At 48.0% G+C, this 17,489-nt stretch overlaps 2 protein-coding genes across 4 annotated transcripts in view; both read right to left on the bottom strand.

Moving 5' to 3' along the window:
• Window positions 1–5,014: 5,014 nt before the first annotated feature.
• On the bottom strand, window positions 5,015–5,860 carry PPY (pancreatic polypeptide). The gene is made up of 3 exons (XM_007531836.3): window positions 5,608–5,860; window positions 5,324–5,395; window positions 5,015–5,177 (listed from the first exon to the last, which is right to left on the bottom strand). The coding sequence occupies exons 1-3, from the start codon at window positions 5,796–5,798 to the stop codon at window positions 5,153–5,155; spliced, it is 288 nt and encodes a 95-aa protein (XP_007531898.2). The 5' UTR covers window positions 5,799–5,860; the 3' UTR covers window positions 5,015–5,152.
• Window positions 5,861–17,245: 11,385 nt separating this feature from the next.
• Window positions 17,246–17,489, bottom strand: part of PYY (peptide YY) — a 33,190-nt gene continuing 32,946 nt past the window's right edge. For all 3 annotated transcript variants that reach the window (XM_007531857.3, XM_060203411.1, XM_060203410.1), the window contains one exon: window positions 17,246–17,482. In XM_007531857.3, the coding sequence (XP_007531919.1) occupies window positions 17,458–17,482 (25 nt within the window). In that variant the 3' untranslated portion in view covers window positions 17,246–17,457. The remainder of the gene's footprint in view (window positions 17,483–17,489) is intronic.

The following is a 17,489-nucleotide window of genomic DNA, read 5'->3' as shown; positions in this document are numbered from 1 at the left end:
GCACACTTTATCATGCTGGAGTTCAAGCCCCCAGCTACCACATGGGATCACCATTCAAAGGGGAAGCTTCATGACCAGCAGAGCAGTGCTATAATGTCTCTCCTCCTCTGTCTCTCACCTTCTAGCTAAAAATAATAATGATGATAAAAGAATCCACTAAGTAGAGGAATCATGCAGACATGAAGTCCTGACTGGAAAAAAATATATAGATAAATAAAAGTTCCCAATAACTCCTTAGGACCTGTAGACTTGGAGTAAAAAGTTACCCTGCAGGGGTCTGGGCACGTATCTGGTTAAGTGCACACATTACAGTGATCCTCCTTAGGACCTGTAGACTTGGAGTAAAAAGTTACCCTGCAGGGTCTGGGCAGTCATGTATCTAGTTAAGTGCACACATTACAGTGCACAAGGACCTGAGTTCAAGCCCCCAGTCCCCACTAGCAGGGGGGAAGTTTCACAAATGGTGAAGCAGGTCTGCAGATGTCTCTCTCCCTCACTATCTCCCTCTTCCCTCTAAATTTCTCTCTGTCCTATCAAATAAATTAACTTTAAAAAAAAAAAAAAAGCTACCCTGCTGTCCAGTGCCTCCCACCTTTGCCACCCCTGCCTTTAATTCCCCAGCAGGGACTGTGCCCTGGTCAATACAGCTGACAGCCCATGTGCTTCCACCCCCACTATCTCCGTGTTCCCAATTCCAGGTTTTGATACAGAGGTGGGAGAAGAAAGACATGTCTGGGTGGAGTCTTAGAGAGGTAAGGGGCACGGATCTGAAGGAATATAAAAAAGCCCAGAGGTTCTGGCCTCAGAAGTCTGCTGTGTGGCTCTGATCCTGCCTGAAACCATGGTAATCTCTGGGAGCCAGGTCTTGGGGGTCATTCCAGCTGGTTGTCCAGGAGCTTGGGGATGGAACCAAGGGCTGCTCCCTAATTAGGGATATGAGGAATTGAGGTGAGGGTTAGTGTGTGTGTGTGTGTGTGTGTGTGTGTGTGTGTGTGTGTGTGTGTGTGTGTGTGTGTGTGTGTGTGTTGTAGGCAGAATGTTTTATTATTTTTCTGTAAAATATTTATATAGTAATTAATGGGGGTAGAGAGAGATAGAGAAGCATCACTCTGATACATATAATGCCAGAGATTGAACTCAGGATCTCATGCTTGAGAGTCCAACTCTTATCCACTGTACCACCTCCCCGACAGAGGCACAGTATCTTCGGTGCACAGTTGGGCGTGCATATGGGCATCTTGGGGCTAGTGTTTCTGCATGTAAGTGTGTTAGTCATTCATTTAACATATTATTAAGCATCTACCAAGTGCTAGATGTCTGTACTCTCTCAAAAAACAAAACAGGCAAAAAGTCCTCTGTGATGGCCCTAACATGGGGGGAAGGTGCTGCTGGGGAGGAATGAAGACATTAAAAACAAGTATAGGGAGTCAGGTGGTAGTAAGCCACGTGGAGCAAAGCGCAAGGAACGACGGAAGAATCTCAGTTCGAGCCCCCAGTTCCCCACCTACAGGGGAATCGCTTCACAATCGGTGAAGTAGGTCTGCAGGTCGTTTGGGGGGGGGGGGGGGGCGGGTGAGCTAAAGCCTGAAGACAGTCAGGAAGTTGGCCACACAGAGATCTAGAAAGTCTCTGGGGCAAAGGGAACAGCGTGTGGCATTCTGTGAGAAATAACAGGAGCGGGTAGGCCAGGAGCTGCAGAGAGGTTAGGGTGCTGCGCCGTCCTGGGGGTCCACCTGAAGGAGTTCCTTCTGCCCACCTCTCATTCCAGGCTTATCGGGTTTTTAGCGCCTCGGTGAGCCTGCTCCGGTCTGCATTCAGTTTTCACAGCTGGAAGTCCCTTAAGACGCTTGTGCACTTGTGCAAGCCACAGAGGCAGACACAGAGGCCCCCGGGTCCTGAACGCCCAAAAGCCAGCACGTCAGACACCCTACAAGAAAGCTGGAGGGGAGGGGTTGAGCCTCACGTGACCGCGGCTGTCTGCCCCGCCCCTCCAGGCGCTGCCTGTGCGCTGCGCGTGCGCACTGGCCCTGGCGTCACTGCTGCTGCCGCTGCGGCTGCGGGGCGTCTCAGGAGGCGAGTGGCCTCCCCAGGCTCTCCCGGTGCCCAGGGGGGCCAGCTGGCTGGGCAACTTCGGGAAATATGTGAAGAAGCTCTTCAATGCCAGGTGGGCTGGCGGGAAGCGAGAGGGAGGGGCGGGAGAGGGGTCGGGAGCTGCCTGCGGCTCAGCCCTGCTGCACCCACGTGCTCCCCAGTTTGAAGCCAAAGAACAAAAAGTCCAAGGACGGTAAAGCCCCCAAGAAGGCTGAGAACGCCACCCAGGTCCCGCCACCGAATGCCATGAAACGCCCCCCAGAGGACGCCACCAAACTCCTACCGCCCACCTTCTCCCAGGGCCCCAGGTAGGAAAGCCTGGGCGCAGCGGTGCCGGTCAAGGACCTCCGAGCTGGGGCAAGTGGGTGGGAGCCCTGGCGGGGGTGCCAGCGCCCCGACGCCCCTCCAGAGGCTCTGACTCCAGTCTCCTCACCCAGCAGCTCCCCTAAACTCGAAAAGGGGCCTTAACCCCTCACCACCTGCCCCCCACCCCAAATTATAAAAAGAGACAAAAGCTCTGTTTCCTTTGTGACTTTTGTGGGTCCTGGGAAAGAAGGAACCAGTCTCCTCATTCACTTCAGACAAGCACTTGGAGGAGGTAAGAGAAGCTATCCCCGAACCAGAAAGCTTCTCTCTTCCAGCTGAGACCATTCCTTCAAGTGCTCCCTGCCCCAGGAAAAGAAGTGGGTCAAATTCCCTCCCCCCTGGTTTACACACACACCACCCCACCACCCCCCACCCTTACTCTGGAGGAGGGAGGGCAGAGGTGAGAGAAGGAACGGCTTCAACAAGGACCCCCCCCCCCCAAATCTCTAGATAGAGCAGAGATGGGGCAGGAGCCCAGCTGGGACTTGTCCCTGAGACGTTGGTTATAAGAGTGACATCCTCTGGAAATGGTGACTATGTGAGAGGCCTGGACAGGAGCAAGGGTCCTGACTGCAGGGCATCTCATGAGCCAATTCACATCCATAACTGTCCTACACTGGTGTCTAATTCCTGCTCCTGGGGAGGGTCTATGCTTCTCGCTATTCAGAACATAACTCCCTTAGCTGCCAAAGAAGATTGTAGAACTTCAGACTTCTTTATCCAAATTCAAATTGGTCTTTCTTTCTTTCTTTTCTTTTTCAAACTGGTTTCTTGCTAAAAACCAACCCCTCCCAGACACCCTTTATGTTTATACTTGCACATCAGAGAGGTGATGGCCTGCCCAAGAGCACACAAGAAAAATAGCTCGGGAGTCAGGCGGTAGCACAGCAGGTTAACACATAAGGACCAAGGACCAGCATAAGGATCCTGGTTCGAGCCCCTGGCACCCCACCTGCTGGGGAGTCGCTTCACAGGCATTGAAGCAGGTCTGCAGGTGTCTATCTTTCTCTCCCCTTCTGTCTTCCCCTCCTCTCTCGATTTCTCGCTGTCCTATCCAATGACAGCAACAACAATAATAATAACCACAACAGTGATGGAACAACAGGGGCAATGAAAGGGGAAAAAATGGTCTCCAGGAGCAGTGGATTCGTGGTGCAGGCACCGAGCACCGGCAATAACCCTGGGGGCAAAAAAGAAAAAGAAAAATAGCTCCTGAATCAAGCCCGAGATCTCACCTGGTAGATCTCATACCTTACTATGTACAAGGTCTTGAGTTCAAGCCCCAGTATCACATGGGAGCACTGTGACACTAAGGAAAATGCACAAAGTGAGTGGTAGAGCAGTGTGTGTGTGTGTGTGTGTGTGTGTGTGTAAAACAAAAGAATGGAAAATTGGCATAGGAGCGATACAACTATGAAGTGTCAAGTGGCCTGGTGCCAACACAAACCAGAGCCAGTTATGTGTTACTGCATGTGGGCACTTGGATAAGCCGTATCCCTTACTGAGCCTTGGCTCTGACTTTGTAGAATCTGAAAGAGGAACTGTCTCAGGCCAGCAAGACTGGATAGTATATTTGCTTTGTTGAGCCTGGCCCCTACTACACTGATAGAAGCTTTGGTGCTACGGTGTCTTTCTCTCTGAAAAAGTCAACCTGGGTTGGTGAAGCCCCAGTGGCAAACATTAAAAGGCAGGTGGTAGGGCAGGGGAGGTGTCACTAGCCCACCCAGTAGAGCACACATGTTACTATGCCCAAGGACCCAAGTTAACACTGCCAGTCCTCATCTGCACAGGGGAAGCTTTACAAGCAGTGAATCAATGCTGCAAGTGTCTCTCTTCTCTTTCTCCCATTCTCTCTCAATTTCTCTCTGTCCTGTCAAATAAAGAAGAAAAAGAAAATGGTCACCAGGTGAAGTGCATTCTTAGTGCAGACACCAAGCCCCAGTGATAACCATGGTGGCAATAAATAAATCAATAAATAGCTGCCTCCCTCACAGGGCTGCTACGAGGGGCAAGTGCTCTAGCACTCAGTAGACTCCATTCCCCAATAGTCTGCACAGATGCCTCCTGGCCACAGTCCCCTCCCCTGGCCATGCTTCTGGTGGGCTCCTCACCTCTGACTAGCTATGCTCCCACTAAACCTCGCATTTCTGTCCGGCCCAGAGGAAGACAGCCCCAGCACACTTGATGCATCCTGGTGGCTGTCTCAGCACAAGTCAGTCCTCTGGACTGAGCTCCCACTGCCACCCCAAGTCAGGGACTCTTGAGCTATAGGAAACCACTAAGGGGAGTGGGTGCTTGGGGACTGAGCTGTCACCAAGCCAGTCAGGAGAGTCTAGAGATGCTGAAATAGAAATACTTGCTGAGTGACTTTGGGGGAGGCCCTGCCTCCCTCTGTGCCATAACTTGCCCCTCTGTGAAATGCAGGGTGTGATGGAATCTGACAACCTCACACCCTCAGGATCATTCACAACACACTGCTTTCCCTTCTGTTCCTTCTCCTCCTCAATCCCTCCAGTTCCTTTGGTGGTTTCCTGACCCCACTCCACCCCCACTTCAGTCCACAAAGACACACGCAGAGAAGGGCTTTTATTTGATTTGCTTTATTTAGCCAGCGTGGCAGCAGAGAGCCAGAGCCAAAGGTGTGGAAGGCAGAGTTGGGCTGGTGATGACTTGGTGCCAGAAGAAGGAAGCAGATTTAGAAGTCCATGGGGCCGAGCTCCCTGGGAGGAGAAGGCAGAGCATGGCAATGTGGGTGTGTAGCACCCTCAGGAGACCACAGGCCAGCCCCATACCCTTGTCTTCCCCTCTTCCCCACCACCCCCATTTCAGCCTGGGGAGCTGGGCTGATAGCAGGAATTGAAGCTACCTGGGGCCAGCTGTGCGGGGTGGTCCCCACTCCAAGAAGTCCACCGTGCCTCCTTTGTCTCTCTTCCCATACCTGGTAAGGGAGAGGTTGCTAGGCCAAGTGCTGTGCTCAGGCACCTGCCTCATGTCTGCCCTCAAGCATCTCCCTTTCCCCCCACACTGGGCCCCTGGGCCCACACCCAGTTAGCAGAGATACTGTTTTCCCAAGAGCAGCCAAGGGACTGGGGCCATGGCCCAGGGTCCTAGGGGTCCTAGGGGCTGGCATCTCTCCTGTCTTTCACACACCTTGGCCTGGTCAGCATGTTGATGTATCTGCGGAGCTCAGCCGCGTAGTGAGCCATCTGCTCTGGCGTGGCATTGTCTCCAGGATACACTGGCTCCAGAGGGACCCCATGGGCACCCAGTGGTGGCTGCAGCAGCAGAGCCACACATGTGGACAGGAGCAGCAAGGAGAGGCAGCGGCCCACAGCAACCATCTGAGAAGTTGGGAGGTAAAGGCAGAGAAGAGCCAGGTCTGCAGATACCCAGTGCTAGATCCAAGGACTCACCTGCTAGCCCCTGAGCCAGACACCCCCTTCTCCAGGCCTGGGGCCTCACAGCTGACAACCCAGCCCCAGACGCTGCCCTGAGGATCAGATACAGCCCTACTATGAGAAGCACAGCAGCCAGAGCTCAGCCAGAAGCTCGGCTAAGTAGAGTGTAGGAGAGAAAGTGAACACAAGGGCAACCCACATAGAACAGGGACATGAGCTTTTGGGCCTAAGCTCAGCAATCCGTGACCTTGTGAGTCTGCTGTCACCATCAACCCAGGGGTAGACACAGACCCAGACTAGCGTAGGCATGCTCAGTCACCTGCATCACCTAAGCCCAAGTACCCACATTTGTTTTTGCAGCACTGCCCCTTCCCCATGTGCACCTGCAGACTGCTCTTCTAGGTGGCAGGTTTGTTATTCCAAGTGACAAGCTTGTCCAGCCATAGAGCCAGACCTATGCAGGACCTCAGGCCTTCCATGGGCCCCTAGCCCTGCAAAGCCCCAGCATGCCGCCGCCACCACCATCCCAGCCCTGATGAGCCACCAGAAGCCAGAGCAGGTCGAGCCCACTTACCTTCAGCACTGAGTGGATGAGGGAGAAAGACAAGTGGCACCAGCCTCAGGCTGGATGGGTCCCTCTGCCCTTGGATGTCCCCTTTTATAGTCCTCAGCCACCTCCTCCCAGTCCCCACCTCCTGTGAGCCACTCTCACTCCCCAACCCTCACCCTTCCTCCCTCCTCCTGGGAGGCCAGGGACAGGGAGGAGACAGAACAGTGATGAGTGGCATGTTGACACCCTTTCTGCTGTTGGGTTCTACTGCGGATTTGGTTCAGGAAAGACAAGGATCAGGCTGGAAGGTGGGGCAGCAGTAGAGTGTTTGCCCCCCCCCCCCATATATGAGGCCCTCAGTTCAAGTCCCAGTATGACATTAACAAAGGAGGGAAGGAGAGGGGGAGGATAGACAAGGCTGGGCACTTCAGAATAGTTGAATGACTCTTGTCACAGACCTTAGAACAACTCCTCTGACTAACACAAATCATCTAATAGGTCCCTGAGGACTGAAGCTTGAGGCTGCAGCTCTGAGAGTCTAGAGTGGAAGGCTGGAGACTCACGCTAGGCCACCAGCTTTCAGCTAGAGCAAGGCAGGAACAGGGGAGACACCACATAGCCTGGCAACACGAAAGGCCAGGAGAAGTCTATGTGTCTGGAACATTGGATGTCAAATGAGGGCTTAGTTGCCTATATTCAAGGAAAATGGGGTCTGCCGATTCCTGGCAGCCATTTCCCAGTCTCCATTGTAGGGAGGTAGTACAAACCAGCAACTATGTAAAGTCTTGGATTTTACAAAGTGCTTCCAGCTCAATGACTTTGCTGAGTCCCAGTATCAACACATTTTATTGACATCGAAACTGAGGCTCACAGGTGGTAAGAAACTGGCCCTAGTCCACATGACCCACCAGAGGGAAGAGCCAGGATTCAAAGCAAAACTTGCACTTGTGTTTTCTAAATGAAGCCATTAGAGTGTTGCAATACTTGCCCACATTATGACTGTGGGAAAAGAGATGAAGACTCTTGCCCAAGATCACACAGCTGTCCAGAGCTCAGGTTTTGGATGTGATTCACAACCTCACTAAACACAGCCACCTCTTCCCCCTCCAGGAATCTGCCTCCACTGCTCAGCATTCCTTCCCAGCCTCCCGGGCCCCTCTTAGCTCAGAAGGGAGAGCTATGCTAGCGAATGAATGGCGCATTGAAGTCTCTGGGGGGCTTAAAAGTTTAAATCGGAAGTCAGGCAGTAGCGCAGCAGGTTAAGCACAAGTGGCGCGAAGCACAAGAACTGGCTTAAGGATCTCAGTTCGAGCCCCCAGCTCCCCACCTGCTGGGGAGTTGCTTCACAGGTGGTGAAGCAGGTCTGCGGGTGTCTCTCTTTCTCTCCCCCTCTTGTCTCCCCTCCTCTCTCGATTTCTCTCTGTCCTATCCAACGACAGCAACAAAAACAACAACGATAATAACAACAGCAGTGATAAAACAAGGGCAACAAAAGGGGGAAAAATGGCCTCCAGGAGCAGTGGATTCATGGTGCAGGCACCGAGCCCCAGTGATAACCCTGGAGGCAAAAAAAAAAAAAAAAAAGTTTAAGTCAAGGCTGGGGAGACAGACAGCATAATGGTTATGTAAAAGCTTTTCAAGCCTGAGGCTTGTTGGTCCCAGGTTCAATCCCCAGTATCACAATAAACCAGAACTGAGCAGTGTTCTGTTATCTCTCTCTCTGTCTGCTTTTCTTTCATTAAAATAACAAAATGTTTTTTTAAAAAAAAAAAAAAAGGAGAGACAGAAAAAGAAGTTGTTCAAATCCTGGTTTTGCCATTTGCTAGCTGTGTGAGCTGGGAAAGTTCATTCCTTCAGTCTCTGGATGATTACCACCACCACCACTTCCTCCTCCTCCTCCTCCTCCTTCTCCTGTCACCAAAGGTTTGTTTGCCCATCCCCACACCCATAGATAACCACTATAGTTCTCCCACAGTCTCAAAAATTGGTTGACTTTTTTTATACTTTTATGTTCAATTGTTTATGTTCCACATAGAAGTCAAACCATCCTGTAGTTGCCCTTCACCTTCTTACTTGCTTCACTGAGCATAATCTTCTCCAATTCTCTGGACTTCTGTTCTCCTCTAAACAAGGGTCAATAAAGCTTCAATAAAGGTCAGAGTTCCATTTTAACCTTCTCAATTCTGATTTCTGGTGACAACACTAGTGCAACACCAGCCAAGAGCTGCATTCCATAAAGCAAATTTGGATGTATTTCTGTCTTGGAAAACTCCTTTTCTTCTCCAGGACTTAGGTTCCCACCTTGCAAAATGAGGATGGAGAATCAGCAGCTGGTGTGTGTTGGAGTGTGTGGGGTGGTCCCTGATGAGACTAGCAGAGGCAGTAGCGTGCCACTAGGGGGTGCTAGGCTCCACCCCTAGTTGGAAGGGTCTATTCTCCCTCCCATCAAGCTATTATCCAAGGGAGCCTGTTCTGACTACCACCCTCATGAGATCCCAGTCCCCTGCAGACAGATGGTGGCTCTCAGGGTTGATTCGAGTGCAGAGGCCATTTATAGTTTTGTCAGAAAGGTAAACCGTTCTGTCCCTGCCTAAGAAATAACAGGTGCTCCGCAAATGTCAACGGAACCTGTGACTTTCATTGTTGCCTTTGCAAACAAGGACTTCCTTTCCTGGGTCCTCGCAGGGATGTTGTGACAGTGGAGGAGGACAAGGTAGTGAGTATGCTTTCGAAATTGTATTATGATGTCCAGAACTGACTGATGAGTCTCACCTCCCCTGAGATGCTCCCAGGATCAACCATGGATGCCTGTTTAGGAAAAGTGCCCTGTATTTGAAAATGGCTTGGAGTCTCTGCCCTGTGCATCATGGTCATTGAGCACGGCTGGGGATGGAGTGAGGCTTGCGATGAGGAAAAGAGCAATTCAGAACACCTGGGGCCACAGGGTGGAGGCAAATGTACAGTAGCCAGGGGGTGGGATGGATGCCCCCACATATGAGACTTCATGAGCAAGGATTTGGCCAGCATTGTGTCCTCCATCACTCTCAGCCAGTGCGTGCACACACACCCTATGAGCCTGTCTCATTCCCTCAGGATCAATTCAGGTCACTAATTTGAAAACCGGACTCTTCCCCCTCTTCCCTCCTCCCTGGTGATTCCATCTCCCCCAAGATACCCTGCAGGCTTAGGTGTGTTCAATATCTTCCCCTCTCTGTCCACAGTGCCACAAAGCAAATCCTATCCTTGTCACCTAAAATTTTTCACAAAGAGGAAGAATTCTTTCTTGTTAAGAGATTAAATCGATCTATACTGTGCTTCCCTGTATAGGGGGCAGTTCAAGATCCTGATTGGCTGCTGAAAACCATGGACAGTACTGGACTTGGCACATACTGTGTTTTCCTACATATACAGAGATATAATAAGGTCTAACCTGTAAGTTAGATGCAGAAAGAGATGAACAACAGTCGCCAAAAAAAAAAAAAAAAAGAACAGCTTTAACTATATACTGCAATACAATTTATGTACAGGTGATCTCTCTCTCAGAATATCTTACAATAGTTGACTAGAACTGCAGATAAGGGGGCCCACTGTGTACTCAAGAGTTTATGGCAAAGGGGTGGACAAAGAGGAAGAAAGAAAACTATTGGGGGGGGGTCAGGCTGTAGCACAGCAGATTAAGCACAGGTGGCACAAAGCATAAGGACCAGTGTAAGGATCCCAGTTCGAGCTCCCTGCTCCCCACCTATAGGAGAGTCACTTCAGAAGCAGTGAAGCAGGTCTACAGGTGTCTTTCTCTTTCCCTATCTGTCTTCCTTTCCTCTCTCATTTTTCTCCATTTCTGTCCTATCCAACAATGACAATATCAATAACAATAACTACAATGAAAAGTGAGGGCAACAAAAGGGAATAAATATTTTTTTAAAAAAGAAAACTATTGGGGATGAGTTTGGAAGGTGAAGTAGTTGGAAGGAAAAGGTGGGAGAACTCTTTAGAGATGAGTTAGAAATGAATAGAAAGTGGTCCTGGATGTGGTGCAGTGGATAATGCATTGGAGTCTTAACCATAAGGTCCTGAGTTCAATCCTCGGCAGCGCGTGTACCAGAGTAACATCTGGTTCTTTCTCTCTTCCTATCTTTCTCATGAATAAATTCTTTAAATTTTTTTCTTAAAAAAACAAAATGAGGGAGTCGGGCAGTAGTGCAGTGGGTTAAGCGCACGTGGCACAAAGCGCAAGGACACACAATGGAATACTATGCAGCTATTAAGAACAATGAACCCACCTTCTCTGACCCATTTTGGATGGAGCTAGAAGGAATTATGTTAAGTGAGCTAAGTCAGAAAGATAAAGATGAGTATGGGATGATCCCACTCATCAACAGTTGAGAAAGAAGAACAGAAAGAAAAACTAAAAGCAGGATCTGACTAAATTGAGAGTAGGGCACCAAAGTAAAAATCCTGTGGTGAGGGGGAGGGTGGACATTTGGCTTCCTGGGGCAGTGGGGGGGGGGGCAGGGGTGGGTGGGTGGAATGGGACACAGTCTTTTGCTGGTGGGAACAGTGTTTATGTACACTCCTGTTAAATTATAGTCATATAAATCAGTATTTTTTAATTAATATGAGTGGTGAAAATTAATTGTATGTCTCGAACTTTTTAAAACACAGACTGAGTCTTTTTAATTCATAGGCTGAGGCTTTGATATGTGGACTCTCAAAAGTCTAGACCAGGTATAACAGAAGCAGCCAGGGGCACAGCTATATACAAGATGCTGGGTATTATACAGTAAACCCTAACAAAGGGACTTTTCAAAGCTAATCCAATTACCAAATAATGTGATGATAACAATAACTATCCATTGTCTTCTTGAACCCTAAGACAGCAGGAACCTCACATTTCCACTATAGAGCCTATATTTCCCCCAGTCCTGGAACCTAAGGGTGGGGCCCACTTTCCTGCATGCTTCTCTCAATTCATATCAAGTAATATTGCATCCGCCAATCACAACCTAATCAATGCAACGAGTGTCACCCCAGCATGCTTCACTTCAGACTGTGTCCAGAGACTTCAGGTGTGGAATGACAACCCTTCAGCTTCATTACACGGGTGAGACCTTTCCTTTCATAGTATTCTCTAATTCCATTCCAGGTGGTTCACATCCTAACAAAGTCCCAAAACCTAGATATAGACCAGGTACCCTGAGGTAGAGCATATGCTCACACATATCCATAAACTAGGGCAAAATATATACCTGAAAGCAGAAGTACACAAGAGTCTGCAGTGAGTACCCCCCAACATTTCATCTGCACTATTCTAGCCTTCAGGTCCATAATGGTTCAACAATTTGTTTGGCTTTGTATGCTAGCTTTCTTTTCAGCCACCAGGTTCCAGATGCCAGCATGATGCCGACCAGACTTCCCTGGAGAGACAACCCCACCAATGTGTCCTGGAGCTCTGCTTCCCCAGAGACTCACCCTACTAGGGAAAGAGAGAGGCAGACTGGGAGTATGGTTCGACCAGTCAATGCCCATGTTCAGCGGGGAAGCAATTACAGAAGCCAGACCTTCTACCTTCTGCAACCCACAATGACCTTGGGTCCATATTCCCAGAGGGATAGAGAATGGGAAAGCTATCAGGGGAGGGGATGGGATATGGAAATCGGGTGGTGGGAATTGTGTAGAATTGTACCCCTCCTATCCTACAGTTTTGTTAATGTCTCCTTTCTTAAATAAAAAAATAAAATAATAATAATAATAATAAAGAAATGAGGGAGTCGAGCAGTAGCACAGCGGGTTAAGCACACATGGCACAAAGTGCAAGGACCAGTGTAAGGATCCCAGCTCCTCCCCACCTGCAGGAGAGTCACTTCACAAGCAGTGAAGCAGGTCTGCAGGTTTCTTTCTCTCCCCCTCTCTGTCTTCCCCTCCTCTCTCTATTTCTCTCTGTCCTATCCAACAACGACAACATCAAAAACAACAACAATAATAACTACAACAATAAAAACAAGGTCAACAAAAAGGAAATAAATAAATATTAAAAAAGAAAGAAAGAAATGAGTATAAAGACTCTGGAGGAAAAGAGAGAACAGGCTAGGGTGGAGATAGAGCCCTGGTGTCCTGGTACACGCTGATAGAAAAAGACTTAAGTTGCAGGAGAGAGTGTTCTACCAAGACCTTTCACAGGGAGGTGGGAAACTGTATCCATGTGTTAATAGCTGTACTGTAAAGCATTAACCCCCCCAAAAAAAAAAAACCCTCCTGCACTGCTGGTGGGAATGTCAATTGGTCCAACCCCTGTGGAGAGCAGTCTGGAGAACTCTCAGAAGGCTAGAAGTGGGCCTACCCTATGACCCTGCAATTCCTCTCCTGGGGATATATCCTAAGGAACCCAACACACCCATCCAAAAAGATCTGTGTACACCTATGTTCTTGGCAGCACAATTTGTAATAGCCAAAACCTGGAAGCAACCCAGGTGTCCAACAACAGATGAGTGGCTGAGCAAGTTGTGGTCTATATACTCAATGGAATACTACTCAGCTGTTAAATATGGTGGTTTCCACTGCTTGAGCAAGGATTCGTTTGTTGTTAGTTGTTCATCTTTGTGAATATTGAGTCTTATATTATCAAGTGTGATACATTAATTCTTCAGGAAGCAATAGTATCTCCTCCAGTGTCATTAACAATATTAATCTTGGTCAAGTTTCCTTGCATTAAAAATTTGTAAAAGCAAAAAAAATTAAAAAGTAAAAATGGTGGTTTTACCATCTGCAGTGCACCTTGGATGGAGCTTGAGGAAATCATGGTAGGTGTGATAAGTCAGAAACAGAAGGATGAATATGGGATGATCTCACTCACAGGCAGAAATTGAAAAACAAGATCAGAAAACACTAAGCAAAACTTGGACTGGAGTTGGTGCATTGCACCAAAGTAAAAGACTCTGAAGTGGGGGGAAGGGTTCAGGTCCTGGAACATGATGTCAGAAGACCTAGTAGGGGTTGTATTGTTATGTGGAAAACTGAGAAATATTATGCATGTACAAACTATTGTATTTACTGTTGACCATAGATGGCTGTGTCTGAGGGAGGAAACCCTTTGGAGGAACCCCCAGACCAGGAAGGGAATTGGGGAATAGTGATATGAAAAATCAAAACAAATAAAAACCAGAACAATGGTCATGAGAACCAGGCTTGTAGAGAGAGTAGGAAGAGTCCAGGACAATCAAGGCAGGCTTCCTGGAGGAAAGAGACTGAGAAGGAAGGATATGTGGAAAGGTCAACCTGAAGGCAGGCTCTGGGGTTCATGGTCAGGTACCAAGTGGATGGAAATTCACATTATACTCTAGTTTAAGTATCTACAGTGTTTTCAGCATTCTGGTATAGCTGGGGGTGGGGAACATAGTTGTCCCCAAGGCCCTGTCACCAAGAAGTCATAGTAGGTGACTTCTCCATCAAGTGGGGATTCAACAGTGCTTCCTGAGAGGCAGGGCAACCTCCACGCTCCATTGCTGTGCCTGCGCAGGCAGTGGGAGAGGCCAGCGAGGGTGCACATCTACTTCACCCCAGACCTCCTCTCCCACAGCCCTGACTCCACTCTCACTGCAGCCCTGGGGAGCAAGAGTCTAACTCCTCAAGCGATCACCCTGGGGTGTTGGTACCTAGCCTATGCCCCTAACCATCCTTATCTTTGGTGATAGGGGGAATACTTCTGTCCTCAAATGTTTTATTTTTTTTTTCCTCCAGGATTATTGTGGGGGCTTGATACCTACACTACGAATCCACTGCTCCTAGAGGACATTTTCCCCATTTTGTTGCCCTTGTAGTTATTGTTATTGTTGCCAGTGCTGTTGTTGGGTAGGACAGAGAGAAATCAAGAGAGGAAGGGAAGACAGAGAGGGGGAGAAAAAGACACCTGCAGACTTGCTTCACTACTTGTGAAGCGACTCACCTGCAGGTGGGGAGTCAGGGGCTCAAACTGGGATCCTTACACTGGTCCTTGTGCTTCTCACTATGTGTACTTACCTTGCTATGCTACTACCTGACCCCTACTTTTTGATTTTTTAAAATAATTTTTAAATATTTATTTTTAGTTAGAAACAGAATTTGAGGGGGGGGAGATAAAGGATAAAGTGTGAGAGAGAAAGAGAGACCTGCAGCACTGCTTCACTGCTTGAAACTAGCAGTGGCAGGGTGGGTGGGGCTTGAAACTGGGTCTTTTGCTTTGTAATACATGCACATGACTGGGTCTGCCACCACCTACCACCACCCCCTATACGCTTTTCTAAGCTGTTTTGGTTTTGATTTTGTTTTTTCTAGAACCCTGCTCAGCTCTGGTTATGGTGGGATGCGAATTGAACCTGGGATTTTGAAGCCTCAGGCATAAGAGTCTCTTTGCATAAACATTATGCTATCTCCTTTACCCTTAGTATTCTTTTTTTTTTTTTAATTTCTTTATTGGGGAATTAATGTTTGACATTCAACAGTAAATACAATAGTTTGTACATGCATAACATTCCCTAGTTTCCCATATAACAATACAACCCCCACTATGTCATTTATCATCCTTCTTGGACCTGTATTCTCTCCACCCACCCTCCCCAGAGTCTTTTACTTTGGTGCGATACGCCAATTCCATTTCAGGTTCTACTTGTGTTTTCTTTTCTGATCTTGTTTTTCAACTTCTGCCTGAGAGTGAGATCATCCCACATTCATCCTTCTGTTTCTTTTTTAATTTTTATTTAGTTATTTATTTATTGGATATAAATTGAGAGGCAAAGGGAAATTGAGGGGGAGAGAGACCCCTACAGCACTGCTTCACCACTTGTAAAGCTTTCCCCCTGCAGCTACAAGCTGGAGGCTTGAACCTGGGTCCTTGCACACTGTAGCATGTGTAATCAACCAGGTATGCCACCACCTGGCCCCAAGCTAACTCCCTTCTGTTCTCCAATGACTCTCTTTCTCACCATTTGACCCTATTTGATTATCTATTGCTGGCCTTTGTGCCTGCACCATTCTACCAGTCCCAGAGGTGTCTCTCTCTGTCTCTGTCTGTCTCCTTCTTTAAATAAAGTATGAGAGGCAGAAAGGGAGAGAGAGATACCAAAGCACTGCTCCACTATATGCAAAGCTTCCCCTTTACACTGTACTCCTGTGTGATAGCCAGGGACTAGAACCTGGGTCCTTGCACATGGTTAAGTGTGAACTCTACCAGGTGAGCTATCTCTCAGGCCTCTCTCTGGTCCTTATTTATTTATTTACATTAGAGAAATCACCATATCCTTTTATTGATATCATTATGGAAGAAAGATAATATGTACAGATGGAACGTAAGTAAACTATAGGTAGGAGCCAAATGTAGCACATATTAAAGGTTCTGTTCTAGCATTCCTTTCACCCTAAAAGGCCCTTCTGTGTCCAGTAGCGCTTCGTTTTGACTGTGTGCATTAGATGGGCCTTGCCAACTTAAAGTGCCTGGCTTCCTAGAAGCCTGTTGCTGCTCTCGGTTCAGTTGCTTTATCATGAATTGTTTCAGTTCTTCTAGGGTAGCTCTGGCTGTTTTTAAAGATTTATTTCTTTAAAAGCAGAGTTATTGTGTGTGTGTGTGTGTGAGAGAGAGAGAGAGAGAGAGATTATTTATTTATGAAATAAAGGAGAGAAAAAAAAGCCAGAGTGTCACACTCTGTCACATACAACACCAAGAATAGAACTCAGGACCTCAAAAAAAAAAAAAAAAAAAAAAGAACTCAGGACCTCATCCTTGAGAGTCTACAGCTTTATCTACTGTGTCACCTCCTAGGCTATAAATTAACAAACCCCTGTCTTCACCTGCATGGGGGAAACTTTAGGGGCAGTGGAGTACTGCAGAAGTATTTCTCTCTCTCTCTCTCTTATCTTTTTTTTTTTTTTCTTTTTTTACCAGAGCACTACAGCTCTGGCTTATGGTAGTGTGGGGCATTGAACCTGGGACTTGAGAGCCTCAGGCATTAAAGTCTCTTTGCATAACCATTATACCCTCTCTCTATACCCTCTCTCTCTCTCTCTCTCTCTCTCTCTCTCTGGTGTTTGCTTGATTACCAGAGCACTACTTAGCTCTCTGGCTTATGGTGATGTGGGGGATTAAACCCAGGACTTTGGATCCTCAGGCTTGAGAGTCTCTTCCAGAGTCTGACCCTTTTTATAAACTCATCCTGCAGCCCAATAGGCAGTGCAGTGGCTAGTGCTTTAGACTTAAAAGCAGGGGGTCTTGAGTTCAGTTCCTAGAATTGAATGTACCATAGTGGTTCTTTTTTTTTTTGTTTGTTTTACCATAGTGGTTCTTGGTTCTCTTCCCTTCTCTCTCTCCATCTCTCTTTCTCCCTCTCTCCCTCTCTGATTATTTATTTATTTATTTATTTATTTATTTATTTATTTATTTATTTATTTTTACCAGAGCACTGCTCAGCTCAGGCTTATGTTGGTGCTAAGGATTAAACCTGGGCCCTCTGAGCCTCAAGCAGGAGAGTCTCTTTGCATAACAATTATGCTATCTCCCGTGTGAAATAAATAAGAAAAAAAAAGAAAGAAAGAAAGAAAGAAAAAAGCCTCCCACCCTCTCCTCACCAGCTCCCCTAGTGTAGACTTCACAGAGGTCCCTTGTCTGGGTGCTGTCCCCTCCCTGGAGTGGGCAGGAGTGTCTTGTCTTAGCTCAGGGCAGAGGAACCCCTGTCTCAGGCCAGTCTGGTCCTGGGGAGACTTTCATCTGAGCACCAAGTTTTCTCATTTCATGCTCCCCAGTCTCCACTCTTCCTCCACCCCCATCCACCTGCCACCCACCAAGAAGGGGAAGAAAATACAAATGTATACATTCTGGTTCAGTGAAATTTGCTCTTTATTTGGGGGGGCCAGGGAAGGGCCAAGCACAGTCCTCCAACCTAGTGAGTGGAGGCAGTTTGGAAAGAGGGCCCTACCCCGATGCCCACCACACCACCACCCACAGAATGCACACAGGGAGAGGCAGCCAGGGTCCTGGCACACATGCAGCCAACGGCAGTGTTGGCAGGCCTCACAGACGAGTTGGGGTCGTCACCACATGTAGGTGCCTTGGGGCCTGTGGA

This window comes from Erinaceus europaeus, chromosome 12 (assembly GCF_950295315.1).
Source record: "Erinaceus europaeus chromosome 12, mEriEur2.1, whole genome shotgun sequence".
In the NCBI taxonomy this organism is placed as follows: Eukaryota; Metazoa; Chordata; class Mammalia; order Eulipotyphla; family Erinaceidae; genus Erinaceus; species Erinaceus europaeus.
This window is presented reverse-complemented; position numbering and strand designations above follow the sequence as displayed.